Source organism: Sturnira hondurensis, unplaced genomic scaffold (genome assembly GCF_014824575.4).
Source record: "Sturnira hondurensis isolate 20B ecotype Veracruz unplaced genomic scaffold, ASM1482457v3 Scaffold0006437, whole genome shotgun sequence".
NCBI lineage: Eukaryota > Metazoa > Chordata > Mammalia > Chiroptera > Phyllostomidae > Sturnira > Sturnira hondurensis.
The window spans coordinates 3,393,220-3,414,759 of record NW_028079068.1 but is presented as its reverse complement, the minus strand read 5'-3'; the positions used below and the strand labels follow the sequence as shown (position 1 = coordinate 3,414,759).

Genomic DNA, 21,540 nt, shown 5'->3' with positions numbered 1-21,540 from the left:
GGAGGGTGGTGGAATTTCTGATTTGGGTATTTGGTATCTGTGGTTCTGTTATCAACCAACCTTTCTATCTGTGATTTTCTGGCTAATCAGAGAGAAAGCTCAAACTACGGTCATCTCTTGAACAGTATTGCTTTCAGCTGGCACAGCCTTTGACCTTGGAAGCCTCATGAATCGAGGAAGGACAAGTCTGCCAAAATTGCTGAATTCATGAAGAAAATGGGAAGTTTGGACTTCATTTACAGTTCATATTCCAACAGCCTGAATTCTATAGCTCCACTCTTGACCATTCAGTGCATAAGAGCGTTATCAGAATTTTCTCTGCATTATTACTGGAATCTGAACTTTCACATTCTAGCTTTTATTCCCCTGTTCTTCAAATTCTATTAGTTAAAACCACTTATGTCCATACAAACACGAGGAGGAAGCTAAGTAAAATAACCCCTCATTCGTGACTTTCATCTCACATATTCTTACTACCAGACTGCCTAGCAGTGTTTTGGCGACATGTGGACACATTCACGAAGGACAAAGACAAACTTCGTGGCAGATACAGGCAGAGACAGAGATGTGCACCGCAGTTTCGTTAACGAGGAAAGAGCTTGAGAGAGAAAAAGAGAGATTAAGAGAAACCAAGAGAGATCGATGTTACAGAGCACAAGGCAAAACCCTCAACTTTCTCAGTTCTGAATGACATAACAAAGTGCTGACGAAATACTTATCCAGGTCATGATTCCCTCTTATTTCCCTTTCAAAAATTGTTAGGCTCTGCCATCCCTGACTCCATCTCTGTTGGTGCTTGAAATTACCAGTCCACCTCATTCACCCCTCTGTGTCACCCAGGGAGGGTTTCCAGCACTTTCCGAACCTGATCCAAATACCATCAGACCCTTTTCTTTCAACCCAAATCACCCACAGGCCCCCATGGTTCTACCTATTGTTTCTCTGGCACACACGGGCAGGGCTTCTGTGCTTTGCTGCCAGGTTTTACGGCTCTGGTTATGACGGGGTACACTGTAACTGATGGTTTGAGAAGCTCTGAGGGTCCTGGGGGTGTTAGCGGATGCACCTTTCTTACTCCTTAGTAACTCACTAACTTCAGACCCTCGGGTCAAATTGGAAGAGCAGCTGTCTGGAGCAGACACCTGGTCCCATCTCTTCCCATCTTTGAAACTCTAAACCATGAGGCCTCAGGGTCCTATTTGGGATGAGTTCCGATCTTGTCTGTCTCCCAGGGTCCTCGTGGAGGTCACAATGAAACCACACTATCAACTTGTTGTAAGTGCCAGGAACCAAAAGGGAACATGACAAACACCTGGTGGCAACTTCCGCGCGGGGAGACGGGGACGGAACTCGGTCCTCACCTCGGGATTCGTGGAACTCCAGTGTGACGTGGGCATCGAATCCAAGGCTGAAGTAGTTATTGAAAACATTCAGAGGAAGCTGCAACAACAAACAAAGACAGTGGTAAAGTTGTGTCCAACCAGGGCAGGAAGAGAGAAATAAAGTTAAGGCCAGACACCCGTCTCTGGGGCCCTCCCTGAGACGGAGATCAGCCATAGCTCCAGGCAGAGGGTGTTTCCCAGGAAGGGGTGGGGATGTTTCAATTAGTTCCTTAGTCAGAGCTCAAATCAAATAACGCTCCCAAGAATTTTAAATAGTGTAGGAAACAAAGAATACAAATACAAAGTACTAAACAAGAACCATTCTTGTGGATGCTGTGATAAGAGAACCTTACGAAGCTGAGAGATGCACGCCTGCAAGAGTTATGAAGAATAATTCGCTGCTCCAACTTAGAAAGCAAATTCAGCTGTCAGGATCATATCTAACCTATTTAATCAATAGATACATTATTTTCAAGAATTATGTTCAACGTATTAATATTGCAACTTAAATTGACTATTTCATTTGTTTGCCCTACACCTATCTTCTAAAAATATTTTTCACAAAAGTCATATCAGCAATAAGGCAGTGAGAAACATTCAGCTATTCTCAATCTAGAGGGAAAAAGAAATATGTATGTATATATACATTTATTTATTGGCATTACCCAGATTTACTCTACCAAGTCTTACACACAGAATCTGCCACAAATAACACCCCCCTTTTATTACAAAATCAGAAGCCTGTCACCCTGTAACATAACAACATCACGTTCAAGCACACCACATGACATTTTAGGTAAAAATGTTCAAATGAAAACTATAAATTATTACACCCATATTATCACCACACTCAAGCAGGCGTTACTTCTGCTGGGCCCTGTATTTTACGTTAAATTTATTGGGATAACACTGGTCAATAATTCTATTCAAGATTTCAGGGGGACAAGGTTATAATAGGACATCTGCACACTCTACTGTGTGCCCACCACCCAAAGGCTGCTCTTCTGTTGCCATGCTCTTGACGCCCTTTCCCATCGTCAAAGCCCCCGTCGTTAATGTTACTGTGAAATGCGCACACGCAGACACAGAGATGCACACACGCGCGCCTTGGCTTTCCTTCCTGGAATCCTCCGGGTCACTGGCTGCCACTGGCTGCCACTGCTCCTCGCTGAGTGAAAGAACCACGCAACCTAAAATCCTGAATTAAAACTGCAAAATGAATGTGGTTTTAAGGCAGCAGTTCAAGGCTAGAATAATGAGACAGGCAGGTGGAAAATGTCAGAAGGGAAATGGTGATTCTCTCCCTGTTTTTCTGCGACTCGGAGTGGGAAATAAACATTAAAGGGAATAGAGAGGTCATTTTACCCCAGTTTAGATAACATTTCCAAATGGTGATCGGGTTTACCCTCCAGATAGAAATGCTCTTCTCTTCTATTAGAAATAAGTGTTTCACACTCAAGATTCCACAAGGAAGTTTATTAGAGTTTCATGCGCCCCTCGACCAGTAAGAGTGTCTGTCTGATGCGTGACAACGTGGCCCCAGTAAGAGAAAAACAGAAATGAGCCTTGTGCCAAGAAGAGAAAAAAGAAATAAGAGGGAGAATGGAGAGATATATTAATACAGAAAGAAAGAAAGTGGGATGCCTTGACCTCTAATGGAAATAAAGAATGAACCCCTCCATGGAAGGCCCTGGGCCAGAGCTTATAATGATTCAGAGGTCAAGTCAGCCCGTAGAAACGGCTATGACTAACTGGAGAAGAGGGAGAGAAACCGCACACACAGAACAGTGCCAAAATCCTGTCTCACTTTCCTGGCTTCCTATGTGAAAATGTCCAGTTCCTGCACTTAAACAAAATACCAGTCCTTAGAATGACAGCAAGGGTTCGGGATCCTGCCAAGAGCTCAGCTATGTTCGCCTCTACCATTTATGTTCCTTTGTCTACAATTCTAACCTGTGTCTTAGCCTCCACCAATAACCCAGGGGGACAGCTGGTCACCATCCCGTAAGTAATACCCAATTCAGTCTGTTATTACATTCTTATTCGTAGTTTCCAGGAAAAAATGGTCCCAATTTCCTATACATCCCTTCAAAAATCCATTTTCATTGGCCTTTAATTATCTGGATGAATGTTCCCTGGCTGCAGCAAGAAGTGTTTCCATTTCTTAAGCTGTTGGGAAGAGACTTAAATATTGATTTCCACTGAGGGCCTAACCACTGTAATTTTAGTGGCAAAAGGACGTTGGCGTTTCCATATGGTGCACTCCTTTCTACTTGGAGGGTTTCCTGTCCGATACATTAGAAAGAAGTATCATATCCCAAGGCCTCAATGCTATTTAAACATCATTGTGTCGTTATGAACTCAAGATCAATTGAGCAAGCACGATGTCTACCAAAAACCTTGTGACAGCTGGGTCGTGGTTTAGGTGAAAACAAAAACCAAAAAAACGTGAAGAGAAGGCAAAGTATGTTTTAGTGAATAAGCAGAGGTCAGTTTGTTGGTTGAAAATGCTATCTGGTTTGATCTATTTTACGGCTGAAACACTCATGAAATCTTGGCCCGAATCAATGGCGTGATCCAGCGCAGTGACGCCTGAGCATCTGTGACCCTGCATTGACTTCATGAACGTCCCTGGGACCAGGCCTCCTCCCCCACATTGTTTAGCAAGCACGCCTGGAGGTTCTGATGCATAGGAAAGTTTGAAAACACTGTCATAGAAAACAAAGGGGAAGGCAATGTGGAGGAAGTGGCTACTTGGCAACCTACCAAACGTATCTGAAATTGAGGCCAGAACTTAGAACCAAATGTTCCACAGAAGCTCCATACTAGCATATTTACAACTGTGCCCCTTGGTTTCCCTTGGGTTGAAATAAAAACTCATTCACTCGCTACAGGGAAAGCACTAAAAAAAAACAACCAAAAAACATTTTTGTAGGTATCTTCAAGTTCCAAGCAAGTAATGAAACTGGCTTAATTAATACTTCCTAAACATTCGGGATATTTGATCTCAGGCCAGAAATCTCAGAAGGTTATCCTTCTTTTGAAAGACCGTGTGCTCCATGCTCCAGAACATACATATTTCATCTTCTCACAGGTTAAGAGTTTGAAATGAACTTGAAAGATTAGAACACGGGTACATGTCTTCCTGGTCAGAAGTCGAGGGCAGAGAACGGCTCTCAGAGTTCTGGAAGCAGGGAGAAATCTACACCTCTAGAAGCCTGATTCTAGAAGCAGAGTAACTGGGTAGCGTTCTACGCATAGCTGTGGCAGCCACAAACCCCTACATTGTCCTGTTATCTCATAGGAAGAAATCAGGGCACGACTCTCCAGCCGTGAGTGTGTTTCCCGGGACAGATGCCCCGGGTTTCTTTCTGAGGAAGAAAGAACTCTCTGACCTTGCACACGCCGTCTTCGAGTTCTTCTGGAGGCAAGTCTGGGTTCCTTTCCACGTGGAGGTTCCAGCGGTCTAGCTGGACAATTGTCCCATCTTCTACTTGACAAAGGATCTTGGAGACAGGCTCATCGGTGTAGCCCTAAGGGATCAAAGAACACATACATTGGAGTCTGGACTGACACACGGTACAGCCAAAGGTCTGTCACACAAAGAAGAGCCCTCTGCTATAGCTCTCCAGTTATTTTGTAATTAGCAAGTCTGGGAGAGTAAACTGTACAATTTAAGACAACAGCCACAGGAAATGTGCACAGAAATGCTAACTCCAGCCGGTCGGAGCTGAGGAGTCATTTCTGCTGACACCACAAACCGCTAGTTGCTGGTAGGTTTCAGGGTCCATGAGGAATGGTTGCTTTCATCGAAGTGAAAACAGGACCCCTCCAGACCTCCTACTGCAGGAATCGGTGAGATACACAGAGCACGTGTGTGCGTGGGAAGGGGGAGAGGGACTCAAAGCAGGCTCCAAGAGGCGATTTCTTCTACTCACGTCTCACCTTACTCACCTCCCCCGACCCGGTAGGAGCACACCACTCCTTCCGTGACTGGAGGCAAGTCTGACCGAGGAATAGCCCTGTCAGGGGGCCTCTGACCCCTTGAGCACACGTCCCTGAGCGCACGGTCATTAAAATGGGTTGTCAAGTCGCTGATTTGGGTGGGAGGAACTAACACTGAAAATACACTAGTTGCTTCACATAAATATAGGATGAGGCAAAAGCAGGCTGACAGTGGTCCATATAGAAAACTATGCAATAATTAAGAAATAACAATAGAAGAGTAAACTTTCGCATACTCACAACTGTAAACCTACTTTTGCCTCACCCTCTATTTATCATTTATACTTTTAAAAAAGACCTATGGGAGGTTCATTTATTCATGCAAAGCCAAATTAATGTCTTCTAATATCTAAAGGTAATTTCCATGGAGCCCAGGTGAGGCAATGGTCTCATACGAGCAGAGAAAAAGCTAGTGGGCTGCATACGTTAGCACATGGTGCCTTCTTACTATCTTAGTGTTGTTTTAAAAAAAAGAAACTATAATAATAAAATGGCTGGCTGGTGAGAGGTAAGCTGCCTCTACTAAGCTTTGTCTGAAATTGGCTCCGTAGTGGAAAGGACAGCCAGTCACCTATATAATAGCCACAGCCAGGATGACACTAACCAGAAAAACCAAATCCTTAAAAAAAAAAAGCCATGACTTTCCCAAAGCAAAGATTGTAAATCTGAATCACATTTACTGCCCTCGCCAGGGCTAAGGGTCAGGAGCCATTCAAGTCTGCACGACTGGTTTACACGAAGACTTGAGGACAATCCATCCACTGTCTTTTCCTGGAGAGCTCCGAAAGCCCCGGGCATGTGTACTCACCCCAATTTTTTTAAATCCCAAATGTTCCCTTCTCTAGCTGATTATAAGTTACCGGACAAAATCGTGATTCATGGGTACCTTGGCTCTCGACTCTAACTTATTCCCTACACAATAGCAGCATATTGCCCTTCCACGAGGATATCTGTGGCCCGGGGGACCCTGGCGCTGGGCAGCATGGGGAACCCCTGAGAGCAGCTCTTACCCCACCCCAGTTGAGAGTTCGAGCCAGGTCGTTCCCAGTGCCCAGAGGAAGGACTCCGACGGGAGGCTGCGGGGTCAGCTGCAGTTCGTCCAGAATGGAAAGGATCCAGCCCACCTACAGACAGATCGGGGGCCAGAAGAGTGATAAGAAAGATAGGTAAGTTACAAGGAAGACAACCTGAGAGGAGGCAGCTTTAGAGAGCAAAATCAAAGGGCTTTATTTTTCTTTAAAAAAAATATATACATATTTCAATCCAGTGGCCAAAGAGACCTCTTATCTCAGGCAGATTCAAAGTGGCAAGGATCTCACAGGGAAACGGACCACTCTGTACACACTCAGTCATCTAAGCGAAACTAGACCCATCGTCTGTGTGTTTAACTAGAAGAAAACTTTTGACAGTTTCAGAGAGTTTAAAATGCAGGGAGCATATAACACAGGGCACTAGACAGGGTGCAGGACTCAGAAGCAGACTGTGAATTTCAGTTCTGGCGCGTGTTGGCTCTGTAATCTTGATGACATTATCGAACATTTCTGAGGCTCATTTACCCGATTTTCAAAATGGAGATAATCATACCTGTCTCACAAGACTGTTTATAGAGTAAAATATGTATGAAAACCGTTAATATGGTACATGGCCCATGTGAGCACCAGTTAAATAGTTCCCCTCCATCATATTGTCTTAGAAATTGGTGGTGTTTTCCTAAATACCCTCACATCCCCCTTAATGAAGCATTATGAGACATAATTAGGGCTGGACCTGGTACTTATATTTAGGCAGAAAATACTTATATACTAGAGTTATATTCCTGTGTAATTTTTTTCTAAGAGTGAGCCTTACTGTAACTATTTAGAGAAATTATCCCACACTTGAAAAGAGCAAAAACAAACTTGAATATCCTCACAATGTCACACTAGAGCAGTATTTAACAGGCCTAAGAACCATATAACTACAGGCTAACTCAAAAATTTCTGTCCTACAGAGAAACAAATGTTGAAAAGATTACTTTTAAGGTTATAGTTTTAGTCCTTCCGAGGACCCAAACCAATTTTGTCTCAAACTTAGAAAATTTACTTTGGTTTAAAGTACAAAATTCTTTTCTTTTACTTCTCCAAAAAAACCAACATTATCATGTTGTTGGTTCCTTCATTAACATTGGTTAATAAAATATAGGTTTCAAGTATATATTGCATTATAAATTTTGACACGTATTGATTACATACTTGTGAGTCACACTTTTGAAAACTGTACTTTAGCACTACATGTATTGAACATTATTGCATATAAATAACAGAACTTGATAAGCCCGAGTTCCAATTTTAATTATTTGGGAAAGTCTTGTTCTTCCCCCCATTTTGCATGGCCTGCCATGGAGTTGCTGATACGTTGTCAGTATGTGCTCTTTCTTTCTTATGTATGAATTTGAAGCGTGAAATTAAAATAAGATGGTTTTTTCTCCCCGCCAAAAACAAACAACCAACCACTAAATAAAAATGAAGCAATTGAAATAAAAAGATAAATGACCTGGGCTAAGAGAGATAAGGCAGAATTCCTGCTCTCACAGAGTTTCTAATGGACAAAAAGAGTGAGCTACGGGTTGATTTCTACGTGCCGGCCCCTGAGCAAGGTTCTCTAGTGAACTGTCTCATCACACTTCAAAACAACTCCATGAGGCAGAGGTCATTTTCATCTCCACTTTGTAGATAAGGACACTGAGACTGGGAAGGCCCAGTGATCTTCCTACTGTCGCATCACTGGTGTGGCAGCCAGCATTCAGAGTCAAGTATGTCGACCACCGAAGGCCAACCTCTTGGTCACTCTGGGGCAGGGAGCCTTTAAATGGAAAACTGACCCTGGTTCTGGGCAGGGCCTGACTATCCTGGAGACAGCGGCATGCCCTTTGGGAATCTCTGGAACACCGAAGAAACTTAGAAATTGCTTATTCAAATCCAGTTAATTTGCTTATTTATTAACTGAGGTGGAGAGCGGTCATGTAACTGGCTCAAGACTAAATAACAAGAAGAGTCGGAGTCATATCAGAGCTGTTCATTTTCCACCTTAAACCTTTTCTCCTCCACAGTGGTTGCTTCCCAGGGTGAAAGCCTTGCCCGTCTATCAACAAGTCTCAAACTGTGTTAACCTTCCAGAGAGGCACAGCACAGATGTTTCCCCAGTCTGGTAAACCAGCAACCCAGATCTCTACAAGTTGGGCAGGTTCCCTTCCCCCAAGCTGGGCGGGTCACTCGGAGACAACTTAGATTCTGCACCGGCACTTCCAGGGCTTCATTCACATGCGATACTAACAAAGCTTCCTATCGAGTACGGACGTCAAAGTGGGGAAATGCCAGATGCTAAACTGTGACCAGTGACTGGGCTACATGTGGTTCCGGTGCTGCTGACAGCACACACGAAACTCAGTCAAAGGAGGGACCTCTCCTGCAGTACGAAAAGGAGGTTGAAAGGTCACTAAAAAGGACGTGAAAACTTGGAATTCCCAGCAATCAGGGATCGTTGACCACAGGCGCAAAGAGCCAGGAGCAGACCCAGACTCTCCATAACGCAAAGCAACTAAGTGGCGCTCTAACTCACCATGCCATTCGGAGAAGGGAGAAGAGGGCAGGCTCTTTAAAGCGCCTCAGAGCTACCATTTAGCCTCCACTTTGTGGATTCTACTCACAAGCCCGTCCAGTCTCTTTGGGGTAGACTTAAACTAGAAACTTTTCCCCCTTACGGCTGGTTGAAAAAGGAATCTCTTTTCTCGGTAAAGGGCATGCTATGAGTTCACACGTTCAATACCCCATTTCACTCTGGACACAAGAATGGAAGAAAAAAACCTTCCTGGGCCAGAAACAAACAAAATGCAAAGGTGCAAAGCCGAGGAGGCCAGGAGTTCGGCTTCTGTCCGATGGTGATGGGGAATAAGGGTAGGAACCAGGCTCCCTCTTGGCCCCCGAAATAAAAGTGTGAAGAACCACACAGCCTGAGGCCATAGCCCATAGAAAGGTGAGACCTGTTCGGGCTGGAGGAGAAAGCCTGTCTAATAGTGCGCCCAGTTTCCCACTAGCTCACTGACATAGCTGAAACACCCTGACATGTCCTCAGGATGGGAGCCCTCGCCACTCACAGAAAAGTCGCTTCAGATACCTGGAAACCATTCAAACTACTAGAAAGGAGCCCTGGCTGGTATGGTGCAGTGGGTTGGGCACCATCCTGCAGATCAAAAGGACACCGGTTCGATTCCCAGTCAGGGCACATGCCTGGGCTGCGGGTTCTGTCCCCGGTTGGGGTGCAAACAAGAGGCAAATGATTGATGTTTCTCTGGTACATCAATATTTCTCTCCCTCTCTTGCTCCCTCATTTCCCCTCTTTCTAAAAATAAATACAACCTAAAAAAGAGGGAGAAAGAGAAGGAAAGACAAAGAAGGAAAAGAAAAGAAAGAAAAAAGAAAAGATGCAAAGAAAGGAAAGAATCTAGAAATGGGCCTGCAAAGAAAAATTCTAAACCAGGGAAAAAATCCTAACACTTAGATGGGAAGGTCTAGGGATTCATTCACAGCGTATTAAATACAAATAATTTTCAAAAGACTTTGAGCAAAAGTGCCTAAAATACCTCAAGGCTCAAAGCTGTTCATTGGAGGCCCTCCCTTCCCAGTAACCAGGAACCTGTCCCTGATAGAGGTCCAGACAGCAAGTTCATGGGCAGGAACTGTGTCTGCTGGGGCCTTCACCTCTTCAATTAAATGATGTAATCAATTGCAATACCTAGCACTCGGCACATTTTCCACCATAATGGAAGGAAATTATCCCAAGTGGGTGAAATTGTTTTCCAGTTTGTAGAGTCCTTTCCTTCTTTTGTGTTGGGAAGAGTGAGGCAGAAGGATCTGGAATCCCAGCTCCCCAGCTTTGTCCCCAAACAGCCCAACCAGGCCACTGCAGTAGCAGCTGGCCAATGCTGCCACCTCCTGTCCACGCTCAGCATTAGCTGACACTGAATGTCCCCCAAGTGCACCGGGAGCACTATTCTCATTCTGCACTATGGTAACATCAGCGATGGCTCAAGGATGGAGAGGGCAGTGAATTGACATCTTTGAACAGGACCTACGTTGCATTTCCTTATATTCCGTGCAGGAAGAAAAATGGAAGATATGCATCCCGAGAAACCAGAGAAAAACAGGGCAACGTTTCTGAATTCTGAAAGATAATCAAGGCAGCATTTAACAACTGGGTGTCCCTTTCTGATACATCCACTGTGATTCTTCCCTTTGTATTTTAAAAAGAGTTTAAAAAGAGTTTAAAAAGTCTCCATGTGTTAAAAGAGATGTTGAAAATCAGCCCTAACAAAATCAAGAGAAGAGTCCAGGTGTGAGCTTTTGGAAGTAGAAAGTTCAAATGACTTATCACAATGGCTACTACTGAGGGGTACCACGTGCTTCCTCTCAGCGGAGGAGGGGATACATCCTATTTGACATGGGAGAGGCCGGGCCTGGGGGAGCAAAGGGACTTGGAATGAGCTGCTTGCCCCTGTCAAGTAAAGGGACACACTGCTTTCTTCCCTGCTGTGGCTGCAGGGAGTCAGGGGCTGCGGATGCCAACTGTTCAGGGTGTAACTCACCTAGAGAAGCCAACTGAACAAGAAATACACATAAAGCGGGTGGCTAGAGTCGACTTAATTCCAGGCCTTTGGGAAGGCACTAACACGATTACAGATGGACCTGCTGGTCCAGCCCAGCTCATCGAGGTCAGAGCCAGATAGCTAGGGACCCTGTCACACTTTAAGGCGCCACCAGAAGAGGAGGGTGCATGCATGTGCCTTTGGTGTCCAGATTCACATGCTCTTCAATATTTCAGCCACGTTGAATGGGTGGAGATGTGAGCAACAAGACAGTGAATACCCATTTACTGCATGACCACAGAATGACTAGTTCCAGTTTATAAACATGGAGGCTGGAGATCACGCCTGAGTCAGCTGAGTTAGATCGAGGATGGGACCAGCTCGTGCAATTCCTGCACCTACGTGACAACCTCAGGACCCGGCTAACCCGTTCCAGAGAGACCAGCGTGCAGCCCCCAGCCACACACAGCGACTGGGCACTGGAAAATGGTTACTCCAGATTGGAGGCATCATAACTAGAAAACACACGCCAGATGTCAAAGACAGTGCAAACGGAACATATAATAGCTCGTTAATGATTTTCATAGTGCCTGCATTTTGAGATAATAGTATTTGAGGCATGTGAGGTTAAATAAACTGTACTATAAAAACGTGTGAAGACACGGCACAGTGCACAGATGATGTGTTATGGAATCGTGCACCCAAAACTGACATAATCATGTTCACTGGGGTCACATGAATCAACTCAATAAAAAGGGAAAAATTTCACCTGCTTCTTTTTCACTCTTTTTTAAGTGCCTTCTAGAAAAGCTAAATTCGAAATGTGGCCCACGTTATAGTTCTCTTGAACAGCAACGGTCGATATGATTATAAAGCTACAGCTGTAAAGAACCTTGGAGATCCCAGTGTATCCCATGCAGATCTGAATGTCCCAAAAGAAGCCAGGGAACCCGCTGAGGACCACAGACACAGGGGCAGACTCCCCTCGTCCACCTCCTACAGCAGCATTGAAAGATCCATCATCTGCCTCCTCGTATTTGTTAGTGACATGAAAGTAAACTAACACTGAAGCCTAAGAACGTTTTCCCCAACCCATGCAAGATGTCTATATCTCAAGTAGTCCTTTGCACACTTAAACTAATATGATTGATGGTTAATATCTCCTCATCTTGATCAGTCAAAACGCTGCCACTTCTGATTCCTCCTGGAACCTCGTCACTGTACTGACAGAATTCCAACAGCCTTTGTAGTGACAGGCATGTTAAACCGAGAGCTAAATACCTTACGGCAAATGCGTACCTGATGTTCTCGATAATTATACTGCCCTTCCCTAAGGCCAGCAGTTTTTCTTCACGTAACTGTCAGGATGCCTCTTTTTTATGCAAACTTTGCTCACCCCCCCCACCCATAAAAATTCTAAGTTCCATATTCTCAACTGATAAAATTGAAAACACCAATCACATACCTTGGTAAATGTTTCATAGATTACATATATCTACCTTTCACCAAAGACTTTCTTTCTTTTTTTTTTTTTTCCAATGTATGGTTGCCTCTCGTGAGTCCCCTGCTGGGAACCGGCCTGCAACCCAGGCATGTGCCTTGACTGGGAATCGAATGGCGATCGTGTGGTTCGCAGGCCCGCGCTCAATCCACTGAGCTACACCAGCCGGGCCAAAGATTTTCTTTTAACAAAGCAAACTAAAAGGAATCCCCCCGGTCTTACATAAGGTACCAGATAATCGGAGTTTTGATTCTGAGCGATTTGGACCACAGAGGTCACTGTGGGCAGAAACCCTTTGTTCGAAAGCATGCATCCGCTCAAGGATAGATGCACTGCTTTTGTTTCAGGCAGGTCTGTTGCAAGGGACCCACGTCTAAATGCCCAGAGCAGTCGTGAGTTACGTGGAAGGGGGTGAAAACTGGGGTTCGGAACATCGATTAGGTCCCTCAGACAAAAAAAAAGGATCTAGAATAGAAAAGAAAGGTTATATTTAAGCCTTGCAGAACATCTGTTAACTCTAGTGTACGTAAAGAAGAAATGCTAGAAAAGGTAAGATAAGAAAAGGAGGAGAACCAGAGAGTCTCCAAGTCAAGAAGGACATCATGGCACCAGAGCACATTCATAGGTACTCAGTGCTGGGACCCGGTCTGGTCATGAGGACGCGTTAGTAACGCACCGAGTCCCGCCTACTCATCACTCTGGGTTCAGTCCCAGACACCCTGTTGAAGCTGTTTTCTTGCAAACCGCCAGTTCCTTCTTAGTCTCCAAATTCAATGATAATTCCCCAGTCTCTCTTGAAGGGTATAACCACTCCCTCTCTCTTGAAACTCCTGTTTTGTCCTTGTTTTCTTGACAGAATAGACTACCTCCTACTTCTATCTTTCCATTTTCCTTTCGAATTTTGGCTCAGACTCCATAATTACAGGTGTTTCACAAATGTCTGAACTTGGCTGTCTTCTCTTTGTCCTGCACACTTTAAAATCCCATGGTTTTAAATACTAATTTCATTTTGGAGAATGCCTTAATACCATATAACGCAGAACAAAAACAGCGCTTCCTACGCGTCTACTGGGTAGAGGAGAGGAAGAAGAAAGCAGCGCGGGGCGGGGGGAGGGGAGCACGGGTGATGGGAGGTTCAGCGGATGACGGGGAAGTTTGGAAGGCGGAGCACCCAACTCCGTGAGGAAGCCGAGATACGAGGATGGGATAGGCAGCTGACCTGGACTTGAGGTCACGGTCACTCAAGGAAGAGGAAGAACTATGAATTCCGGGCACCAGGCATACCCTCACCTTGTCTGCTGCTGCCACTGTGGTTTAGAGGACAAAAGAGTGAGTGGGATGCTTGAAACACATAGACAAGGAGATTCTCAATTAAAGCAGACAGCCAGAGTAAAGGGCCACAAATGAGTTTATCCTTTGATTGAGGGTCACCAGCTGGGGGGTGGCTGAGCTAGGAAGAAGACTGTGTGTCTGTTAACCGATTTATCATATATCAATTTAATCAATAATATATATTTCTCCACAGAGGGTTTGTTTGGACCTAATCGTTACTAAAGAAAGTTGGGAAAATTGCACATTATCTTATCTACGCTACAATGGATTGACATGCAATCGGTAGTGTGGGAGAAAAAAATTCCACAGTCAGATAATTTTGGAAAACAGTGGATTAAACAAAGGGAAACAGGTTTGGCTCCTCTGCGGACAGACTTAATTTTATAAGCTGCACGATTTAAATTTTATAAGCTAATAATGCGCACTGCGAAGCTCTCAGAATGACAAACAGTGCTGTCACACGCACACAACAACATTGTTCTCTCACAGAGTCTCTTAAAGGACCAGTGGGATCACTTGTTCTTCCCCAGTTTCATTGGTTGGTGTATGGTGTGTATCCAGCATTGCATTAAGTGCTCACGGGTGAGAAGAAAGAAAATGAGGAGACTCCATCGCTACTTTGAGAATAAGATATTCTAATTCGAGAAATTAGAGAAAAGCTACAGATAGTTCGTAGTAAAAGCCTGGGCCCTATGAGAGCAGAGCCCAAATGCAGAATAAAAAGATACTGGCCGGCAGAATCAGCATGTCATGGTACGTTGATACATCAACATACATATATCAACATACATAGAGGGCAAATGGAGAAATAGATGAGACACATAAGCAGAGGAAAATATACCCATGCCATTAAATTTCAGCCCAATTCCATCTTTTCTTCAAAAATGACTACAAATGGAACCAAAGCCACGATCTTTAAGACAACACAATGTCAGCCAATAGTTTAAGTTTTATTTCCAGTGGAAAAAATTGCAGTAATTCCACTGTGTGCGCATACTTCTCCATAACGATTGTGACAAATTATTAAGAACCAGTTGAGCCCTGGCTGGTGTAGCTCAGTGGATTGAGCTCGGGCCTGTGAACCGCACGATCGCGGTTCAATTCCCAGTCAGGGCACATGCCTGGGTTGCAGGCCAGTTCCCAGTGGGGGACTCACGAGAGGCAACCATACATTGATATTTCTCTCCTTCTCTCCTTCCCTTTCCCTCTAAAGATAAATAAATAAAATCTAAAAAAAGAAAAAAGAAAAAAAGAACCAGCTGAACAGGTCCGTTTGTGTTTTCAAAAGAACGCAGTCGTCTATCCTCTTCATTCTGACCACCTGACCACATCCCTAACTCGAGCAACAGGAAAGGGTGCAGCAGAGTTGAGGGAGGGCTACACTTCAGCCAGACCAAGTTTGAATTTGTGAGGGTAACAACAAACCTTCCCCAACCATGAGCAAGACCTATGATGCCTTAGGGCAGTGGAAAGACTGTGGAGGGGGAGGGGAGAGGGAATGAATTAAAGGAACTGTCGTAAGGAAAACGAAAGAAAGGTGGAAGAAATAAGGGTGAGAGCTGGATTCTATTTCAAGGACCTACCGTTCCATCCCCACCACAGGCCAGAATTCGCAGATTTGGTACCTTCCTGTACAGCTCCAGCCTGCAGAAGAAACGGAAGAAAAAGTGAACAGCAGAGCACACCACTGGCCACGGCACAGAGAAAACACAGGGCTAAACGGGGGTGGGGAGGTGTCCCCTGGAGAAAATGTATAATCATGAGGATAATACCAAGTCATTCCCAGAGGACTGACTCCAACAGCTGGATCAGAGGTGAGCAGCAAACCTCATTTTTCAATAGTCAACCCTGGAAGGGGGTTCTAGGGTGTCCGACAGCGTATGTCCCATAATTCCTGTTACTGTGCCAGCTCGAGTATCTCCCTCATGGGCTGTGACTTCCTTTCTTCTTTTTCTTTTCCCATCATCGTCCTTTCTCCGTTCTCAAAGAAAATCATCAACTGGCAGTCACCCGGCGTCGTATATCTCCCCCTTGACTTTTATTCGCTTTTCGTGGATTTATTCACTTTTTCAAACCTAAACTGCCCACTCGGGATCCTAGGAAAACTTCTTCAGAGAGGCGGGGAAGGATACCTCACGGGCACTGTTCCTTCTGCCTCTCAACTCACTGACAGCCAAACCCCATATAGATACCTCCGTCCAAAGGGGGAACGTTTGCTGATTTGTCTTTATTTTTAAATTTGGCTGCCTAAAATTAGACCATTTTCTTTTTCATGTTGGCTCTTAAGAAAACTATGATAACCACTTCTGTCTGCTAAAATGTTTGCCTAAGTAAAGATGTTAATGGTTCTGTTCTAGAAAATGACATCTATTCAAATCAAATAATATTTTTGGAAAATACTTTCTGTCCTGCCATGTTCTTTATGCCAATCTAGGAAGTATCTACCTAAAGTCTAAGTAAAGTGATACAATCTTAAGAAAACTAAGCATATGAAAGGGCAAAAGGCAGGATACCAGACTTGCTCCTGTACATCCAAAGACAGAAGATGGAAGGAAAAAAAAAGAAAGAAAGAAACAAAAAACAGAGAAGTCTCATGGCTCCCTCTAGTGGCCAAAGTTTTCACAGGTTAAGAGAATGTCAGCAGAAATTTTTACATTTAATGTTCTGCATGCTTAAATATATATAATTTATCGATTTCCTATAAGAATCATGTTTCCCTAGAAATTACCTAAGCCAGCATTTCTTTTTTTTAGAGCACAAGCTTTATTTTATAGCAGTCTTACAAAAAGCAAAATATCATTTAACACAACTATGAATACATTGTAAATCTGGCATTGTAACTATCCATAGGGTCAAGAGCAAAGGGAAAAATACATTCATTACAGTTAACAGGTTCCTATCAGCTGTCTGGTATGATGAGCTGATATTTCTTTGTGTCTGACAGTTGTCTATTTAAAAAGAATGAGTATCTCTTAAGTTATAATCTTCACCAGATAACATTCAAAGCATCTTCATAGATGGGCTTTACAAGGGAACCAGAGAGCAGTGACCATGTTCCCGCCCCTTCCCTGCACCAGGGGAGAAATGAGATGCGCGTCACCTACATCTAGACTTTACTCTCAACACTCCTGACAGAAAGAGCATGACATTTCTGAGAAGCTCAGAAATTAAAAGGGAATGAAAATGTCTCCCTGCTCCGAGGTGAAATACATAGGTACAATCAATTAACCAGTCAATCTCTCAAATGGACACAGATGTGCACACAGAACCTCTAATCCAAACACACGAATATATTCTGCAACAAACATGGCCACAGTCTGCAAAGACACACTGCCATTTCTACTAATGTACACGCCCAAAGTTGTGCCACGCATAAGCAGAGGTGACAGGCCCTTTCTGAGTTCCCAGGCTTGCTCCCGATCGACAGTTGCACATTCAGACGCAGCCAACACACCAGAAACGCTCGCTGAGTTTTAACAGCTGAGAAGACGGGTTTTGAAGGGAATTAACTCAATGAAGGAAGGGTATGAGGGGAAACGTGAGGTAGGATTTTAAAGGAAAGACAGCACGGAGGAGAAAGGAGATGAGAGACGGTTAGAAAATATTTCACAAGGGAACCAATAACACCAGAGCAGGAAGTCCTTCTCACTTGCCTAAAATAGTACGGACCATGGAGGGTATTTCCAGACTTACGCATCTTTCGGCCCTTCCTGAGAAAGATCAAAGACTTGCCGTGGATTCAGATACCACATGAACATCTGCAGGACTTTGGTTCCCTGTAAAGAAAAAAAAAAGGACAATAATGGGAAGAAATTTCCAAATATTAGCTGCTTATTTAAAAAATAAAAGTAATAAATCCTGGTAGGGAAAATAATGTCCAGTTCTAAACAGATGAGAGCGGTGGTTAAGAACATGGTCTTGGGCCAACGCCCAGATCAGACCTCAGTCTGTCCTGGGTGCCTCTGGCGGGTCCCTCCATTTCATTAAGTTCAGCTCCGTCCTCCTTAACGCGGAGACAAGAAAGCCTAGCTCAGCGACATGTTTCCAGGATTTAAATAATGTTTGAGGGGCTCTCCCAGTGTTTAGTACGCAACAAGTGCTTATGCACAGTACCTGTTAGTTTCAACATCGTTCCTCACTGTAAGAAGATCCGTGCGGGGAATTTAGCATTGATTTTTACTTTCATCTGCAGATTACTATTGTCTTTGCACGATATGAAATACGGACAGTATGAGAGAAGTATGACTTGATGGGAAAAATTTTTAACGGAAGCAAAAGTAGCACAGGCTCCCCATTATTTATAATACACATGTGTAACTTCTCCAGTTGGTGGTATCTAATCTTCCTTGGACACTTTTCAATGTCCATGTCTCTATCTTGGTCCAAAGCAAACATGTCTCTCACACAGGAACACTTGGGGAGTGTTTTAAGTCAATGTGACATTTAGAAAAATGGTCATCATGGAAAGCACAAGGCAGTTCTAAAGATCATTTCTGAAAGTGACTTGAGCAAAGAGGAAACAAAGGGTCTTTTTATTAAGCACCGCCCAGCGAGCTTTAAAAATGGGTAAGGCGCCTCATTTAGGCCATTAGCAGCCACAGCAAATAGTACTTGACCAGTAGGCAGAGTCTGTTGCTTCTTATTTTAGTTCCTTTATTAGTTCCTTTAAAGAGCTAATTTTAGTTCTTTTTATTAAGCAGCATCCAACGAGCTTTAAAAATGGATAAGGCGCCTCATTTAAGCCATTAGCAACCACAGCAAATAGTATTTGACCAGTAGGCAGAGTCTGTTGCTTCTTATTTTAGTTCCTTTCATCTCTCTCAAAATAACCCTAAATTTTTATACCTACTGTGCTATATTTGAGGGGTCATCCTAGTCCGGTAGAATTAGCGCAATATTTGAGTTCAAAACAACTTGGGTGTTCTAACTGGGTGATCATGAGCATTTATAATCTTGCAGAAATTCAGCACATATTTAATGAAATACAAGGGCAATGTGTACTTCTCAGGGTAATTATGATAATTAAATGAATCAGTAATAGTTGTATATCTAGCGTAGTATATGGCATAAAATAGGCCTTTTCTAAACATTAGTCTTTCTTTTTTTGCTCCTTGTTAATCTGTTCATTAAATCACACTTGAGGGTGTGAGGACTAAAGTGTGGTTTATAATTATCACAGTTACACCAGTTGTTACAGAGGCTAATGCAGGTCTTTCATTCCCCATTTCATCCAAACTTATCATTTAAAAGTTCTGCTTCATGCCCTGGCTGGTGCGGCTCAGTGCATTGAGTGCTGGCCTGAGAACCAAAGGGTCGTGGGTTCAATTCCCAGTCAGGGCACATGCCTGGGTTTTGGGCCAGGTCCCCAGTAGGGGGTGTGTGAGAGACAACCACACATTGGTGTTTCTCTTCCTCTTTCTCCCTTCCCCCCTCTCTAAAAATACATAAAATCTTAAAAAAATAAAAATTCTTTAAAAAATAAAAGTTTTGCTTCATCATGTGCTTGCTATAAATTTAGTAATAATATTCTATCCTTAACTATTATAACTAATCCTATGGTTTCACCAAAGGACGTATTTTGCTTCATGTAAAACTCAGACACAGCTTTAGACATAATACTACCTACATACTGACTCATTTTCTTTCTTCCCATACTGGGCCTTGGTATCAAGTCAGCTGAGGATTATCTCAAGTAATCTTTTATGTTTAGAAGTCATTTTAATGACAAACCAATGTGTTAAAATTTTCTCAATGACTTGCTAGAAAAATAATTTTTCAGCTTTAGATTCCTAGAGCAACAGGAACTGTTGATGTTCATTATTCCTGTCCATCTGTGGCTACGGTCGAGCACACCTCGACCATTTCAGCTGCTTCTGGTCTGCAGACAGTACTAGGTGTTTCACAGCTTTGAAGATACAGAAACGCAAAGCATTTCAAGGTTATTTCCTTCATCTAAAATTTCTCTAGAAGGCTTGAGCGACACCATTTTGTTTTTGCTCATTTTCAGTTTGTGCTAGTTGGAACACCTCATTATCGCCAGTTCTCCTTTTGAGGGAAGGGGTATCGATTAAAGTTGGCAGATTTTTGCACTGCCCACCTGTAGGAGGCGCCATTCTGAGGGTAACGCCTTCCACCGTTGTACAGGGATAACGCACATAGCTGTGCATCACGTTCAGTCATTCTATAATTTCTTCTTTCAAAAAACAATCTTTCTACAATATAATCATTATCCAAAAAAAAAGAGAAAGAAAATGGTACGTCTGACTGAAAGGACCGCATTGTTTTAAATCAGTCCAGGTGGGTGGAGTAGAAAGGTCTAACACACAGTTAAGTCCATTCTGTGAACGCTGCCGTTACCTCCAGGATAAGCTACTTCAGGGCTTTAAGAGAAATAATGTATTCACTAGAACTGAACGGTGTGACAAATACCACTTCGCCAGGAAGAGTCATTTCTTTTAGACATACTCAGTCATTTACACAACTGCCATTCACTAGCAAGTCTCCGTGTAGCAAATGCAAAAGCCGCTACTCTCGTGGGAGAATCCAGTTTTCCGTCAATGAAAATACAGCTTACAAGTGAGTCCCCCTGCGCTCTGGAGAGAGCGTTCATACCTGCAGTTGTAGATGTAACACCTCACTGACCACGGAGCGTTTTAAGATATGGGGAGACTGGGTATTTGTCTGGAGAGACAAAACTGTCTGTTCCAGCCCCAGGTGTTGGGGAACAGGGCGGGAGAGAAAATAAACAACTTCCAAGAAAATAGGTAGATTGTTCCAGAGGGAAATAAACAGGATTCAGCCGTTCACCCACTCGGTGCGAGACACAGTTTTATGGGAGAGAACGAAAGATGGACTAGATAGAGAGGATATTGTCCTCAACAGGAAGTTCTATGTGTTGCTCATAAAAGGCAATGATTTGGGGATACTGAGAGGTCATTGGGGAGGGGTCGGCTCAAACAGCACAAGAGTCTTCCTCAAAGCCCTGTGACTTGCGGGTGAGCTGAAACACTCGGATGTGTTCCTCAGCAAGCCTTGTCCGGGAGCTATTATCACAGGTATTGTCTCAGAGTCATGATCAAGTGCACAGGAAGAACTGCCCACACAATAGGAAAGGCCCGAGGAAGATAAAAAGTAACTCGAGGAAGAGGTTAAGAAACAAGTATTTGAAACTGACTCGGAACAACCCCTGAGAAATACCTAATTAGCTTAATGAACACATATTTGGCTGCCACTGGGTGGCCACATGCACAGCCAGAGGCTCGGGAGGAGAAGGATTCAATAAATGAGCTCATTAAAGACGGTAAATGCTGTGGTGGAGACACCTACCGAGCAGTGCGAAGGGCCGAAGGAGACACTCTAAGCCCAAATTTGGGGATTAGATGAAGGCTTCTCATAGATGATACTCGGACTTTGTCTTGGAACATGAGTAGAGATAGAAGTTTTAGGATAAAGACAGCAAGACACGCTGTAGAAACACTACGCTCCATTCAGCCTTTGAACCACGAGGCAGGAGTGGTCGGAGACCTGAGCTGTCCACTAGGCAATGTACGCTGAGGAGCGTGGGCTTCATTTTGCAAAAGACAAGAGCCACTGAGACGTTTTACTTAGGGGAACTGGACGTACATGTTGATACACTTGTCTGGCTACAGACTAGGCAGCTAGACACCCAGCTTCCAGACCTATCTATAGGGGCTGGCTGA

General features: G+C 43.8%; 1 protein-coding gene across 5 annotated transcripts in view; it reads right to left on the bottom strand.

Moving 5' to 3' along the window:
* The window catches only part of LOC118989104 (diacylglycerol kinase iota), a 315,926-nt gene that overhangs the window by 167,111 nt on the left and 127,275 nt on the right, over window positions 1–21,540 (bottom strand). For all 5 annotated transcript variants that reach the window (XM_037049123.1, XM_037049127.1, XM_037049124.1 and 2 more), the window contains exons 11-15: window positions 17,534–17,616; window positions 15,424–15,484; window positions 6,398–6,511; window positions 4,778–4,915; window positions 1,362–1,440 (exon numbers count right to left, since the gene is read on the bottom strand). In XM_037049123.1, coding sequence (XP_036905018.1) covers window positions 1,362–1,440; window positions 4,778–4,915; window positions 6,398–6,511; window positions 15,424–15,484; window positions 17,534–17,616 — 475 coding nt within the window. The remainder of the gene's footprint in view (window positions 1–1,361; window positions 1,441–4,777; window positions 4,916–6,397; window positions 6,512–15,423; window positions 15,485–17,533; window positions 17,617–21,540) is intronic.